At 40.9% G+C, this 17164-nt stretch overlaps 1 protein-coding gene across 1 annotated transcript in view; it reads right to left on the reverse strand.

The window, feature by feature from the left end:
* LOC149197135 (uncharacterized) overlaps positions 1–17164 on the reverse strand; it is a 249099-nt gene that overhangs the window by 113104 nt on the left and 118831 nt on the right. The window contains exons 7-9 of the mRNA XM_089405742.1: positions 5365–5454; positions 5152–5254; positions 4795–4875 (exon numbers count right to left, since the gene is read on the reverse strand). Coding sequence (XP_089261868.1) covers positions 4795–4875; positions 5152–5254; positions 5365–5454 — 274 coding nt within the window. The remainder of the gene's footprint in view (positions 1–4794; positions 4876–5151; positions 5255–5364; positions 5455–17164) is intronic.

Genomic DNA, 17164 nt, shown 5'->3' on the forward strand with positions numbered 1-17164 from the left:
TGTCTCATGATAATGACAGGTATGGATCATTCACCAATCGACCTTGAAGAGATAGATTTGCAAGCTACAAATGCGGCAGATTGGGTTCAATTAGATGAGCCTCCTCTTTTCAGTCTTCATGACTTGGAGAACTTTGAGAGTCAAGCAAGCGAAGGAGTGGAAGGAATCGCTTCTAGTTCTCACTCTTAATAGTCTTAGACTCTTAGTTGCTGATTTTTTTCTGATTAGTATGCAGTTTTTAACTTTTTTGTAAACTTTTAGAAGCATATGCTTCTAAGGACTCAAGACTCAGTGCTTTGGATCATGTGTGGACTCATAACACATATGAGATACTTATTTATTCATGATATTTTGGACATCTATTGATATTATGCATTGTTTGGACATACCTTTACCCAATATTAACGAAAAATGGTTTTTTTAATTCAATATATGTGTATATTTTTATTTAATGAATTCAACGATTTTTTCCCGATTTTTTCCCGATCCGATTAAAACTCTTCGCTCTTTTGCCTCGCCGATTTATTGCCGATTCCGAGTCTGGTAACATTGATTTTAACACATTTCTACGAGGCCCAACATTCTACAGTGGCTCACACATTCTTTGTGGCTTGTATTGAGATGTATTGACAATAACCTGGACATAAGAAAGTGATCTTTGTTATGGCAGTAAACTTTGATATAACCATGACATGAAAATAACCCTAATCTTACAGTGACCCTAATATAGCAGTAATCTTATGGCAGTGACTTTGACACATGATAGGAATCTACATGTATGGCAGTGACTTTGATGCATGACAGAGACCTTGATGATTGACACTGCAGTGATATGGCAGTAACTTTGATAGCAGTAACCTTGATGGCAGGATATGGCAGTGACCTTGCTATGATCATCTATGATGACACTGACACATATAATGACAGTGAGACATATGATGTCAGTAACCATGCTCTTATGATAACAGTAACCTTGTTGTATTGATGACACTTGACAGTGATGATGTTTCTTGATAGTGAAGACTCCTCATATTGATGACAAGGATGATGCTTCTTAAGACAGAGATACGATTTTAGGAGGTCAGATTGCTCGGTTCAAAACGAAGTTGTGAAATGACTTTGGTTGGCTCTAGGAGGCATGTTATGTTTGTTGTATCTCATGCCTATTGTACTTTGTATATCAGCTGAACAATAGATGAATATCTAATACAAGAAGAATCTAGTTGGGTTTTTCCCCTTGTTGCGTTTTGCCCTGGTCTCTGACCTAAATCCCAGTGTCCCTATCATAAATGTTTTTCTTCTACTGTTATTTACTGTACCACTGCATTGAAAGATGCTATGATGTGATGGGGTGAATGTAACATGTAAATAATGAAAAGTTTGAAAATGCAATTATCTTAAGCAGAGAACAATCTAGCCCTTAAAATTAACAAGATTTGGGAAGCATTTTTTCTTGGTATGCTGGAGGGTTGACTTGGCACTTGGAGGTTGGTTATCTAGGCTACATTTCCAGTCAGTTTGTGTATGACTTGATTTCTTGTTGACTTGATTCTATAAGGAAAGAATTGCTGGGGTTTTCCCCCTTGAGTGGAGTTTTCCCAAGGTAAATTCTTGTGTGGCTGTCTCTTCATGTTTTTCTGTTGTAGTTCTCTGTATAATTGTCTTATGTTGCATAATAAACGAAAGTTAAGAGAACTACCAAAATTCAACACGGAACATGGAATTAAGTTTCCCCTGACCTCTCACTTCCAGGGCTCAAGTACTTGATGACTGCTGCTCATTCTTTGGATTTTCCCAAGGTTGATTAGGAAGTGCTTCTCTTCAACACTTCAGTTAAGATCATGGAGGCTTCTTCTCTGGTTCGTGTTGACATCAATGACAACTTCTTTCAAAAGTTGATGGTTTCCAATTCCATGAGCACTACTCTGCATTGTTAAGTGGATTCAACAAGTGCTTGACCCAGCCAAATAATCAAGGTAATCTGACTGCGCAAGCACGTGAGAAGGTGGTGCGGAAGTGAAGTTGGGGTGAACATCACATTATGTTTGGGCATTTTTCTTTTTTTCATGTGTTAGGGTTTTTTACCAAGTTGTGCTGGGGGTTTTTATCATGTCAAATAAGAATTCAATTGCAGACAAATTTCAATCAAATTGGTGCTGAATCATATTGCAGGAGACAGATTCAATTTGAGTAACAATAAGTCAACAAAATCAAACTGAATTCTGCAATATGATTTGATAGCATTTGAATTACAATCAAGTATTTGTATTATGGAGGCTTCTTCTCTGGTTCGTGTTGACATCAATGACAACTTCTTTCAAAAGTTGATGGTTTCCAATTCCATGAGCACTACTCTGCATTGTTAAGTGGATTCAACAAGTGCTTGACCCAGCCAAACAATCAAGGTAATCTGACTGCGCAAGCACGTGAAAAGGTGGTGCGGAATTGAAGTTGGGGCAATGTTTTTAAAACCGGAACCGGTGACCGGACCGGTCCACCTAATGAACCGGTTTACCGACCGGAACCGGTCTAACCGGGACTGGTTTGGTCTAAACAAACCGGTTTTACAAAAATACATTAAATAATTAATTTTTAATGAAACAAAACTATTTTAAGATGTAAAACCATGATTCCAAGCCAATAGAGACAAAATATGCAAAGTTTGCTCATTTATATACCATGTAAAGGTGAATATATCAAAATGGCACCGAGTACAATACATATCATCGACAAAATAGCAAAATACATAAGAAATGAGGCTCTAAATGGCCTATAAAGTCCAAAAACAATGCTGCAAGCTATGAGGCCATTGGCCTACTACAAGTCTACACTGTACACATGATCAATCATCAAGTTCATCACCACTGCTAGACATAGGATCATCATCAGGAGCTACATAGACATCATCTGGTTCAGAGTCTGAGGATGTCTCAGCCTGATCTGCAACCTCAGTATCAATGCCACCAATGATAATAGAAGTGGACCTAATGGAAGCACGAGTTTGTCGACCTGCACGACTAGTGCCTTCCATTGCTTCTTTGCCTTTCCTTGATGTCGCTACTAATCCTGGTTCTGATGCCGACTCAGAGCAAAAAGTCTGATTTTCAGAGAAGTCAAAGATCATAAAAGTGCTGAGGTCAAGGAGTGCTCCAAAGGAATAAGAATATAAGAAGGTTTAAATAGTTTGTTCAAGACCTGTAAGGCATTTGCATTTTCTCTCTCTGTATTTCAGGGCAAATTCTAAATTTCTATGTACTATAGCAAGGTGAGCCGAGACTTTGAAAGAGAACCAAAAAGCTTATGTTATATCAGATATAAAGGCCGAATTTCCTCACTAGAAATTAAGGAGAAGTTACACTGGAGTTCTGATGACTGTACATGTTAATGTGAAAGTTCCTATGGACATCAGAAACTCTTTGAATTACATTACCCCGCGAACATCCAAAATAACACCTCTATGAAAAATCAGAACTCTGACATCCGAGTTTCTTTGGACAGTGACATCTAAAGTACAAAAACGTGGAATTTTGTAACCGAACTTATTGACAAATTTAAGGCGTTTTTATGACAACTAGAAACAATAATACTTGTCCAAGATCTGAGCTATCTTTGGCATCTGAATTTCCTGAAGTTTAAAGTAGACATGGAAGCATCAAAGTCTAATATAATGAAGCATCTAAGGATTGGGAGGAGTTTTATATGGCAAAGACAAGGAGTATACATGAGAAATCTTAACCTATAGGCTATGACAAATCCAAACCTGTGGTGTCGATATCAAAATCAGCCTCAACCACAGTCAAAAACCCCTAAACCACAGTCAAATTTCCCTAAACCACAGTAAAAAATCCGCCTTTTTCCATGTTTTTGTGGGCATGCCTAAAACCGGCCGGTTCTGTCCTAAACCGGCTGGTTTTCACCGGTTAGGGCTGAAAAATGGCGAAAGGCCCAGTCAAACCGGGTTTTTTGGTCGGTTCAGACCGGCAGCCTTGCTAACCGGCCGGTTCAGACCGGCAGCCTTGCTAACCGGCCGGTTTGACCGGTAACCGGTTTTCAAAAACGGTTTTAAAAACTATGAGTTGGGGTGAACATCACATTATGTTTGGGCACTTTTCTTTTTTTTCATGTGTTAGGGTTTTTTACCAAGTTGTGCCAGGGGTTTTTATCATGTCAAATAAGAATTCAATTGCAGACAAATTTCAATCAAATTGGTGCTGAATCATATTGCAGGAGACAGATTCAATTTGAGTAACAATATGTCAACAAAATCAAACTGAATTCTGCAATATGATTTGATAGCATTTGAATTACAGTCAAGTTTTTGTATTAATATGGCCATTGCAGCCAAATTCTGTACCTGTGAAATAGACTAATTCAGAATGAATATTGACATACTTAGATGTAGAGACACAGAAAAAGCAATGTATGGGCTTACCATGGTATTATCAGATGAGAATATTTCAGTGAATAATCAAGAATTGTGATAAACCATATTAAGAAGAAGAAAAAAACAAAAGAAGGCACATCTCCACTAACCAACACATGGGTGAAAAAATAGATGGTGCTGATGAAAACAAGTTTGAACAGGCATCAGTCCAAATGCAATGGAAATGTTGCAACTGTTATTCAAAAGTCAGTGTGACAACCCATAAATCAAATGGAAAGACTTATCTTTCCAGCATGCTCCACAAATATGAATCGACAAAAATAAAATCAAAGTAGGCAACAATGTTTGTGCCCTAAAAAGGGTCAATTTACTAAGCCAGTTTAAGAATGAAATAAAATGCAAGTACTTACCCCATCCAAGAGCCTTCTCTTCAACTCGCTTGAATTTTTTTTTCTTTTGATTATTTTGTTGTTTTTTGATAAATGTGTCCCCTATACAAATACCAAAAGAAAAATCATAAATTATCATTTAACAGCCTTCAGAACTGTCCATACTAAAACTTTAGACAAAAACCAAACCCAACAGATCCACAAACAAATAGTATCAAATCATCTATTGAATTCTGTGGATGAATGACTTCACAAATGATGCTGATAGTATTAATGCTTTATTTTAATACATGGATGGAATAATGGCAAATGTTCAGATGTCACAAATTTTTTAAATTAGAAAATAGTTGTGATTTAGCTAAAATTAAAGTATTCTACCCTTCTGCTCAAATTTTGCTTTACTGACTGACATAAGTTGCTTTCCACCAGGACGTAAAGGAGTTCCATCCAAAATTTGAAGTGCCAAATCCACTGAAGGCTCCTACAACAATCAAAACCGTGCTATTCTCAATCAATTTGACCGTTACATGAATTGAAAACCTAATAATTCTACTAAACCAATAGACAGTTTGAATCAGAAAGGATGCCAACCTTCAAATAAGTCACAAGTGCATCTCCTTTCTGTTTTCCAGTCTCTTTGTCAACGTAAACCTTCACTCGTGGCTTTTTAGTATCAAGATCCTGCAAGTGGCACCAACATGGTGTAAAAAGGTCACTCTGACACAACATCTATTTGTCAACATTTAATCTTCACACACTACTTTCTAGTATCACGATCCTGCTACTGGCAGCATCAAAATTTACAAGAATCATTCTAGACAAAAAGATTCTGAGATTATGAGAGACTACATTATTATCTGCATAGGAACAAAAGACATTATTGGGACTTGATTACTCATGCCTCCAATGTCTACAGCAATAATCAGGAATATCCAACAACCAAAAGTAAGGTACAAAACAGCTTATAGTGCTTTCCAAAAATGCATTACTATAAAAGTCTTGGAACCACAGATGCCTGCTCTTTTCATCATCCTCTGCCATAAAGTCACCTAAGACTCAGATCAATAATATCCGTCCAAAAATAAACTGACAGTTAACACATAATGGAGAATCCTACATGACACCACGAAGCACTCCACCCCCTTCTCTAAGAGTCAAGACTCCTTCCCTTGTAACTTATCAATACAGAATTTACAGCCAATCAAGGATAACAAACAAAAGGATTACTCGTAAATTCAAGAAGAAGTAAGCTGAAAATAACAGCAATGGGAGAAGCTCGAAACGTGGTTTCAATCAGGCTCAAACAAAAAAAGGTCAATAAGAAAAATATGACCGAAAAACAAGCAAGAAATAAGCAATGCAGGACAGCGTGGAGGGTTCAATCTCAAAAGAGGGCAGTCTTAGGTAGCCTTGCTTCTCAAAAGAGAGCTCCTTGGGGGTGGTAGGCGGGGGCAGTGGTGGAGCAGAGGGAACTTTGCCCCAAAGGGTAAGCAAATATTTGGATCTATGGAGGAAGCCAGGTGCAAAGAGAAACATAAAGGCCTTTATGGATAAGGGAAAGAAAAAGATGAACAGGTGGATTGGATTGAAGACCCTCAAAGCACCAGAACAGTAAGGAAATCTACGTTCTAGCATCTCAGATTCAAAATCAAATGAGTTAAAATTATATCTCCAAGTGACTATAGGTATATGGGGCTCTACAGTACAATTGTCAATGGCAATAGATGTTAAATTTTCCACTGCTCTATGCTATACAAATTACTTTAGCCCAATTCAATTCTTCAGTAAGCAATCTTCTCCAATGACAATTAGTTCTTCCAATAATCAATAGTAATTGAAGATAGAACAGTAAATGCAATGACAATAAGAGACAATCAAAAGCATCAATAAATGACACCAATTTGGTCAAAGCCCAGGGAAAACCCTTTGAAGATTCTTCTTCTATTAGACTGTCATAAAATGTTCAGCAGAGAGTACAATGAACCCAAGTCCATAAATAAGAAACAAACTCAAAGTTCGAATTATCGAACAAATCAACCATCCAAGATCCAAAATGCTAATGAAATAGTCAAATCTGGTCAACTGTCATAATCTGCAATTCTGGTCAACAGTCAACAGCAGTCAATGTGCTCTAACCAGTCAAAGTCAACGGTCAATTCAGCCTACCAATTGCTCGGTCCACAGTCCAACTCGGCCTCAAATGCTGGTCAAAGTCAGCCCAAAACAGTCCAAAAAAACCCAGTCAAACTCAATCAAATGAGAGGGAAACTTCTGCAGTCAAGGTCTGCAATTTTCCTGTGGTCAACCCAGGTCAAACAGAAGATGTGGCCTACCCAAACAGAAATTCTCCCAAAAGATCGAACCCAAAATCAGCACAAAAGGTCAAATTCAATGCTCATCAACGCTGGTCAAAGTGCAGATTAGCTTCAGATTTTCAGCCACCTGAAATTCGTCCTCTTTCTTGCCCACACATGTGAAAACGAGCTGCCTTAGACCTGTATGAACTAGTCAGATTGAGAGAGAGAAGAAGAGATGATGTGAAGTGATGTCCAAATGAGTTTGAGGTCATTTGTATTTATATGCATTGGAGGAGAATTCATTTAGCTTCTAGGCCAACTTGATCAAATGTGTCATGGTGGGCTTGACTTCAAAAATACACTTTCCCTAATCCAAATTCAGTGCTTCAAAAGTCAATTTTGGTCCTCTCCGAAAGAGGAATCTAGTCTAATGATTGGAATTTGTCACTTACCTGCCAGATTAACACTCCCTCTCAGCTAGGGAGAAATTCCAACTGCATCATGTGATCATTGCAAGTATCAAATCATGTCTCATTTCTTCTATTGAATCATTCTCAAATCTAAAAAAGAAAAATCATAAGGGAGCTATAGCTACCACCCTCTATCGAGTAATAGCGGTGATACAACTTATCGAGAAAGAATCATAACCATCCCATTGTGCAATCAATGGGCGAGATACCACTTGCTATAAGAGGTAAGGATCACATCCATCCTATTGCCTACCAATCTTCCCAACGACGACCCTTAAGAGTCATGTGGTAGAACACCTACATCATAATCCAAGCTTGGGTGAGATACCCGACTTACCAAAGGTAAGGATCACAGGCCTCAAGCCTCCTCAACCCATTGGCCAGACGGGGAAGGACAATCCCAACAGGCCCAGCTTGTGTGTATGATGGCAATTGGGGTATACTCTATTGGACCAATATAGGGGGAGATACCCAACTTGTCATAATGAACAAGGATCACTCACACCCTATGGGTGATAATAGGGGAGATACCCGACCTACTGCAAGAGTATGGATCATGCACACCTATTGTCTAGAGATCCCTCAACCCCAAGAGCACTGAATGCTCCATTCCCACCTTGAGAGTTCAACCAAGCTAGAAGATCTATGTTCGGTGTTCTTGATCAGCGAAGCCCCTTATTCGGAGGGGTCACATCCATCAGTCCAAGATGCTCTTTAAAGACCAAGAATTTCCCTTTTGGCACAGCCTTGGTCAGAATAGTTCAACCAAGGGAGAAGATCTATGTTCGGTGTTCTTGATCAGCGAAGCCCCTTATTCGGAGGGGTCACATCCATCAATCCAAGATGCTCTTTAAAGACCAAGAATTTCCCTTTTGGCACAGCCTTGGTCAGAATATCAACTATCTGCCCATTTGTCAATATGTGGAGTCTAACGGCTCCTCTCTACACCATGTCTCGAATGTAATGATACCTAATCTCTATATGCTTGGACTTGTCATGAAATACAGGATTCTTTGCCAATCAAATCCCACCCTTGTTGTCGCAAAATATCATTGTAGTGTCCAGGACCTGCTCAAACAACTCTCCAAAGAGCTTCCTCAACCAAACTGCTTCACAGCTAGCCATGCTAGCAGTAATATATTCTTCCTTAGCAATTCTCAAGGCTATGGACTTTTGGTTTCTACTCATCAAAGATATCATGGCAGATCCAAGGCTAAAACAATATCCTGAAGTGCTCTTCTTGTCAACAAAGATTCTTGCCCAGTCAGCATAGGTATATCCATGAAGTCTCACATCTCTGGCAGTGTATCTCAGACCAAGGGTAATCGTCCCATGCAAATATCTCATAATATGTTTGGCAGCAAACCAATGTGCATGAAGAGGCTCAGTCATGAATTGACTCAGGGTGTTCACTACATAGCATATGTACGGACAAGTGTTCACTAAGAACATCGGAGCCCCAACCAATTGTCTATACTCAGATGGATTAGCCAAATCTGATCTTGCAGGTTCTCTACATAGCATGAGTCCAAGGTCCTTCATCTCGAATTCAGAGGCCAACTCCCTCTTACACTCTACCATCAAGGGCTCACTACCTGTCAAAAATAGATCATCAACATATAAAACCAAAATTAAGGACATACCTTGAACCACCTTGAAGTAGAGGTTGGGATCGGCGCTGCTTCTTGTGAATCCAAGCTTCACCAAGTAACTATCCATGTAGGCATACCATGCTTTGGGGGCTTGCTTCCAGCCATACAATGCCTTCTTCAACCTGTAAACATGTGTCTTTTGGTTCTTCACTTCAAATCCTTGTGGTTGCTCAACCTAAACTTCTTCCTATAACATGTCGTGAAGGAATGTCGTCTTCACTTTCATCTGATGAAGGGCCCATCCTTAACATGCAGTAAGGGCAACTATTGAGCGAATGGTGGTATATCGGGCCACGGGAGAAAAGATATCATCGTAATCTTCTCCCTCTTTCTGGAAGAATCCTCTTTCCACAAACCTCGCCTTATATTTCTCAATGCTTCCATCAAGTCCATGCTAGATCTGAAATAACCATTTTGAAGTCACGACAGATTTTCGTTCCAGTCTTGGCACACATCCCATACGTCATTCTTCATAATGGATTCATATTCTTCGGCCATAGCATCCTTCCAGACTTGTTCTTACACAACTTCTTCAAGGTTGTGAGGCTCAACTTGGATCATATTGCAATTGCTATAACATATCCCTAATAAATGCACAGCTTTTTGCTTTTTCTAAAGTTTCCACGAGCAGCCGTATGTCTCTCGGCATCTTATAATGTGTCACGAAGCCAAAGTGGCCTCCTCTTGGCAGGGGGGTCACATGGAGTAGGATCGAAGGGGTCTATGAGCTCCATGGTGTGAAAATTTCTAAATAGAAATCCTACTACAGTGATTAATATTATTTCTTCTACTTTTTATCTCAGAAATAAGTTATTCACAGTGTTCTTACAGCAAATATTGAAATATATTCTACTGCAACCTTCACAATTAAAATCAACCTTCACAATTAAAATATTGCAGAAAGTAAACGTAAGGAAAAAAATATTGGCAGAAAAACAATCACAATGATAGTTATTTTTGGACAATCGTCCCCGGAAAAACCCAATGTGGGAAAACCAGTGCAGCAAATGAGGGTTTTATTATTCTGCAGCAAATTCTCATGTACAAATTACAACCAGCAAAACACGAATGAGAAATTTTACAGACACTTCCTGACAAATTTCTGACCCAGGTGAAGTACTTCCTCTTCCTCGGAATCCTTATGCGTCCCTCTGCGTCAACCTTCTCACATTGGCTCAGCATCAAGCTGCCCGCACAGGCTTTGCATCAATCTGCCTCTATGCTACCTCTTTCTGCGTCACCTTGTTTCTGCTTTGCGCCTTGTTGCCTTGCACTCTCTGAAGATGTTGATGCCGTCTCTTCCTTTCTCACCTGCAAATCTCCGTCTGATTTGATTTTTCTTGTCGAACATTGACTAGTGAGAAAATTGATCTTTATCAAGTAACTGACTATATGCCTCTGGTGTGTTCTCCAAGCACCCATCAGGCCTCCTCTTATAATCCTCTTATTGATCAATCAACGGCCCAAATTAGATTCTAATCAATGCCTAGGATCATATTGACTTGATCTCTTCCTTCTAGAAGTTTCACCCACAGTTTAGGTTAATACCCATTAATTAATTTAATTTGTCTAAGTTTAGACTTAGGGTCTCGTTAAAAATAATTAATTATTTTAATAAAACTATCTCCGGCTGTAATTTCCCAAAATAATTTTTGGGTATTGGAGAATGCATGTGTCTAAGCCTTCTTGCAAATTTTGAGGCAAAGAGCACATCCGATGCTACCCCTCAACATGAATAGCTAGAAGGACAACGCAAACTTCAACATGAAGAGATGGAAGAACTTCTGGTCAAACGCTTCAAAGACCTGCTCACAAAAACCCCTGGAAATAGAACAGGAGCCACTCAAAGAATCACACAACATATCCCCCAACTAATAACTCGGGATCAGAACATGGCCCTGATGCGCACAGCCACCCTAGAAGAAGTAGAAGAGATAGTCAAAGGAATGCAGAAGAATAAAGCCCTTGGACCTGACGGGTTCACCGCAAAATTCTATCAAGCCACTTGGCAATTCATGGGGCAAGATATCCTTGAGGTTGTGGAGGAATCGAGATGTATCCAAAAGGTGTGCCCAGTCTGAATTCTACTTTTATAGCATTGATTCCTAAAACTGCTAAGTCTGATGATCCTCAAGGATTTCGGCCCATTGCCTTATGTAACGTCATTTACAAGATTATTGCTACTCTCATAGTTAAACGCCTGAAGCCCCTTCTCCCCAACCTCATTTCTCCTAAACAAACAGGATTTGTTGAGGGTAGACAAATCCTTGATGGTTTCATTACATCCCAAGAAGTAGTCCACTCTCTTAAGACCCATAAGATTCCTGACATGATGATAAAGTTGGATTTATCCAAGGCGTATGACAGACTTAGTTGGGGGTACCTGACGAGTATCCTCAAAGCCTATGGCTTCGCCCAAAGATTGATCAATTGGATCCTTGCCATGATATCCTCCCCAGTTTTCTCTATCCTGCTGAATGGGACTCCTACCTCGACGTTCAACCCAACTCGGGGCCTTAGGTAGGGGGACCCTATATCGCCCTTCTTGTTTATCATAGCAGCGAAAGGTCTAGGTCCATACATAAAACATGAGGTTCGTGAATCCCATCTTCAAGGCCTAAGGATATGGGGCAATGAAATGCCCATCAGCAATTCGTCGACGACATTATGCTATTCTGTCAAGTCATCCTGAAGGAAGCCCATCATATTAGAGATATTCTAAACACCTTTACTGGAGCCTCGGGAACTATGATAAATAACAAAAAATCCCGCATTTTTTTCTTCAATACCCAAGGGAATGTCAAGAACTATCTAGCCAGAATCCTAGGGTTTAGTACTAGAAATCTACCATCCAAATACCTAGGCATGCCCCTCTCTGATAACCCTTTAAGAAATGCTTGTTGGCAAAACATCCTCCAAAAACTCCAAGGAAAGCTCAATTGTTGGGCTTTTAGATTTCTTAACATAGCTGGCAGAACAGTGCTTCTCAAAGCAGTGCTACAGTCGATTCCCATATACCAACTCTCAGGAATGGCTGCCCCAAAAGGAGCGTGCTCCAAAATGGTGGATATCTTCAAAAAATTCTTGTGGGGTGGAGCACAACAGATCAGGAAATGGGCATTGGTATCGTGGCAAGGCCTGATCAAAAAGAAATTGGATGGTGGGCTAGGTCTTAGAGACCCCTACATCTTGAACCAAACCATGGGAGCAAAACTCTGGTGGCAATGGATGGGTGGGGGAACAAATCTATGGAAACAAATCTATGGAAACAAATCTGGACACGGAAGTACAATATGCTTGTGAGAACTGAGAACATCCTAAGATCTCAAGACTCCCCTAAAGGATAGACGGTGTGGAATTTAGCTGCCCGCAACAAGGACCTAATTCACCAGCATGCCTTCTGGGAGATCCGCAATGGAAAAACAGCAAGATTCTAGACGGAATCTTGGCAATAAAGAGGAAAAATGATAGAGAGACAAGAGCTCAAGGACATATACCAATATACCAGGGATAGGAATAAGCACGAGGTGGAACAATTCTGGAAAGAAGAACAAGGACTAGGAAGCTGGAGGAGATGGAAGACAAAGGAAGACTGGAACCAGGCAATAGAAACAGAACAATGGAGAAATCTTGATAAAGAATTGAGGACAAGACAGATAACGATCCGTCAGGATCCTGACATTTTGAGATGGGGTGATACCACCAAAGGCACCTTTACTATAAATGAAGCTTACGATATTCAAGTAAGACAAGATCAGGAAGGGCAAGATATCATATGGAAAACGATCTGAAAGAGAGGATGGTGGCCCAAGGTAACCCACTTCCTCTGGATGGTTTGTAAAGGACGCATCTTGATCTGGGACCAATTGCAGAAAAGAGGCTTTCAGAGGCCCTCCTTTCGTTGGCTATGTCAACAACACAAAGAAGATATGGAGCATATCCTCAACACATGCCAGTTTGAGGAGCAAAAGTGGATGCAAATGCAAGGAGTTTTTGAAAGAATGCATAGAGACCAAAATAGCACTAAAGGGACAATACTCCTATGGCGGAACCACATATACTCAAGCCCTGTAGTAAATCGGACATGGGGTCTGGCCCTAGGATTCACCCTCTGGGCAATCTGGAAGGAGCGAAACCATAGAAGTTTTAAGAATGAAGCAACTACACGGGAGAAAATATGGGATGGCATAGTCCAGAATATAAGGGAAATAATCCTTGCTGAGAAATGGCACTAAGAAGACTGGCAAGTGCCTCCCCAAGAAGCCCGCATCCTCCAAAAACTCAATTTAGCTCTGGGGATGATTGCTACTAAGGCATGGAAGACATGCAGGGCAGGTGTGACCTCGGGGTCCCATTTCACCCCCCGGAAGAAGGCTTCATGAAACTTAACTTTGATGGGGCTTCCAAAGGAAACCCTGGCGAGGCAGTGCTAGGTGGCCTCTTCCGGGACCCCAAGCTACCACCCGATTTATTTATGCTGAAAGTTGAGGGATAGCCAATGACAATGAGGCGGAGTTTGCGATAGGGTCTCCTAATAGCTGTCAGAATGGGATATCGAAAACGTAGAGGTGATAGGAGATTCAAGCCTGGTCATAAATACGGTGGCAAAACTAAACAATGGCACTAAGTAGGATAAACTCAGTCAGAGTTGGAGGACAGCAAGACTCATCCAAGAGATAGGTGAAATCATCCCCAAATTTGAATACATACAGGTCAGACATGTCAGGAGGGATGGAAACAAAGGGGCCGACTTCCTGGCTAATTGGGGGTGCAATCATCAACAGGAAATTTTATAAAAGCAGTGGCCAGTCCGACCCTGGGATGCAACCTTCGAACCCCTGGAGGGAATATTGTCCCAGGACTCCAGACAGAGCCGAGAAAGCAGAATCCAAGCAACTCATGAACCCGATTGGGATGCGGGCCGCCAGTTGGGACAGCCTGGGTGCAACCATGCTTAGTATCTGGGCACTTGATACTGTCGTCCCCCACATGCTCAAGGTAGGGGGTGCAGTGACCCTTGGCATGAATGCAGGCTGGGGAAGTGGGCAAGGTGGCGGGATAGGAGATAAGGCTGGGTATAGTGGCAGGCAAGGTTATTCGACATGCAACACTAGAACGAAACACTGTGGAGAAAGGTGGCGATACAGTGCAGTGGAAGGACACCAGAACGGGAGGAACCTAGGCAACAGACAGACACCTGCAAAATACAAGTATGTAATTCGGCTTTGCTTCAGCATTGAATCTATTTTCTGGTTGGGGTTTTGCTGGAGGGAAAGGAGGGGAAAGAGTCCAAAAATTTGGGGAATAGAATGTTGTTGGTGGCAATGGGGGAGGCAATTGCTTGCCATGGCCTGGTTTTGCGTCTATACCTTCCCTCAAATGGGTAAAACCCATGACTGCTGGGGGAGCGTGTTATGAATATAATTCATAACAATTAGATAAATAAAATAAAAATTAATATTAAATAATTAAATATTATTTAGGTTAAATAAGTCATTAATTAAGTGAACAAGCATGTCTAAAGGACATGCCCATTCACGAAAGGTCAGCTGCTGAGATATAAAAGCAGGGCCTCATTGTACATTCAAAGCATCTTATATCATCTTATACATTTTAAATATAATAATAAATTATTATTATTAAATACCTTATGTGATTTTAACATTCAAGTTTACAAGCTATCAGTTTTCTTGCTTCAGCATAGTTTTTATGTTACAGTGGTATCAGAGCCATGGCACACGATATAATCATGTGGGCCTTTGAACGCAATTCGCTGCACAATGTGCCATTACGTTCATACCCTGATAACATTGAACAGTTTAGTATTCAAGAAGCATTTCAATGATTAGAAAGATCATGTGCAGAAGTTAAAGTATGTATAAAGGAAATCAATAATAACGACGATGATTTCAGGTTTGAGAAACCCTAGCAGATTATTGACAGAGAAGATGATTATAGTAAGAGAAGGCTTAACAGAATTATTTCCCCCAACAGAAATGATGCCTTCGCCATGGGCGACAAGACCCCTGATGTTGTCGTCCGGACTTATGCAAATATTATGCGGGAAGAGGCTCTCAAGAGGGAAAAGGAAGAAACCCTAAGGCTTATTGCGAAGAAGCACCAGGAAGAGACCGAACAGAAGGTGAAGGAAAGAGATGGGGTCAGTCAGGTGCCGATGACTCAGCCTACCCAGAAGCGGAGGAATTGATGGGACCAAGCTTAGGACCAGGAGAATGCTGCCAAGAAGGCCAAAACTTCCTCGGACTGGGATGCCCCCGATGCTACTCCTAGCATTAGCAGGTGGGATGCTATGCCTACTCCAAGAAGGGTGACCAGTGATGCGACATCGGGCATTTCGAGGCAAAACAAATGGGATGAGACGCCCACTCCTGGTAGGCTTGCAGATGCTGAAGCAACTCCTGTAGCAGGTATTATACCGGGCGCAACACCTGCAGGTATGACATGGGATGCCAACCCCAAGCTTCCTGGAATGGCGACTCCTACACCCAAGAAGACGAGGTCACGATGGGATGAGACTCCGGCAAGCATGGGGAGCACCACACCATTGCCAGGGGCAACACCATCAGCATTTACACCTGGTGTCACTCCCATGGGTGGAGTTGATCTGCCCACGCCGACACCGACTACGATCAATCTGCGAGGGGTTATTACGCCGGAACAATATAATTTGCTCAGGTGGGAGAAAGACATTGAAGAGAGGAATAGGCCATTGACTGAAGACGCAAAACAAAGGGTATATGCAGGTGGAGGAGTTGATGAAGTTGACAACTCGTGGAACGAGGAGGATGAATATCTACTCACAATAGGCATATTCCCCCCACCTCCCCTTTTCATCATTGGCGACCTCGAAGCCGAACAGAATGCAAAGGATAGATACCATGACGTCATTGAAGAAGACACCACAGTTGAACCCATCGATGCTGACATTCACGATGTTGATGTCGTTGACAACGACATCATCGATGCTCAGGATGAGGATCTTGACGTTGATAACGACGACAACTTTGAAATCAAATTCTTTCCTCCATTTGTCGAGGAGGTGGAGGAGGAGGCAGTGGATGCGATCGATACTGAGGATCTGCTAGACACTGAAAGAATGGTGCGCGGATGGCTATCGCCCACGTTCCCGATCCCTAGAATAGGAGAAGAAGAAGCAGTTCTCTACGTGTACTGCCAGCATTCAATTGAAGAGGCCACCGAAGCCACTCACTTGTCATACTGCTCCCACATTTTCCACAGAGATTGTATTGTAGAGTGGCTCACGCCATGCATTCATGGCTCCCGGAATCATCTTTGTCCTACTTGTCGTTGCTCGGTCTACACTTCCTCACCTTGCGCTTAAATTTCCGTTTTGTTGTCGTCGCCAGCGAAGGCGAAGAGGTATTTGTTGGACGGTTCCCGGAAGGGCGGCGTTTATTTCTTGGCCATCCACTTCCCGACTATTTTTTCGGCATTAAAATACGTTCCTCGTTCTGTAGAGAATAGGTTCAATACTCCATCAGGTTTTTGGGAGTAGTTACCATCAAACGCTGTGACTTTCCGAGGTTGACATTTCCAATATATATTTAATAACTATATATCATATATAGTATATAATAATATTTCAAAAAAATTAAATCATTCATATGATTAAATTTAAAAAATATATATATATATATATATATACACACGCATATAAAAAAATAATAATAATCAGTGTTAAAAAAGAGTAAAAAAATAAAAAACACCGAAGTTATAAAAATTAAAAAAAAAAAAAAATATATATATATATATATAGGGTTATTACGCGAAGTATAGACGCTGAGCTACCAGAGACCTTCGCCTCACATATGCCAAGACGACAACCACCGCAAAGACAGTTGCCAGCAATATAGCTTTGAGGACAAAGCTTCCGAAGGAAGAGGCTATGTTATGAATATAATTCATAACAATTAGATAAATAAAATAAATA

This window comes from Pinus tabuliformis, chromosome 2_2, assembly GCF_031772625.1.
Source record: "Pinus tabuliformis cultivar Carrire ecotype Pingquan chromosome 2_2, CPIR1, whole genome shotgun sequence".
NCBI classification, from domain to species: domain Eukaryota; kingdom Viridiplantae; phylum Streptophyta; class Pinopsida; order Pinales; family Pinaceae; genus Pinus; species Pinus tabuliformis.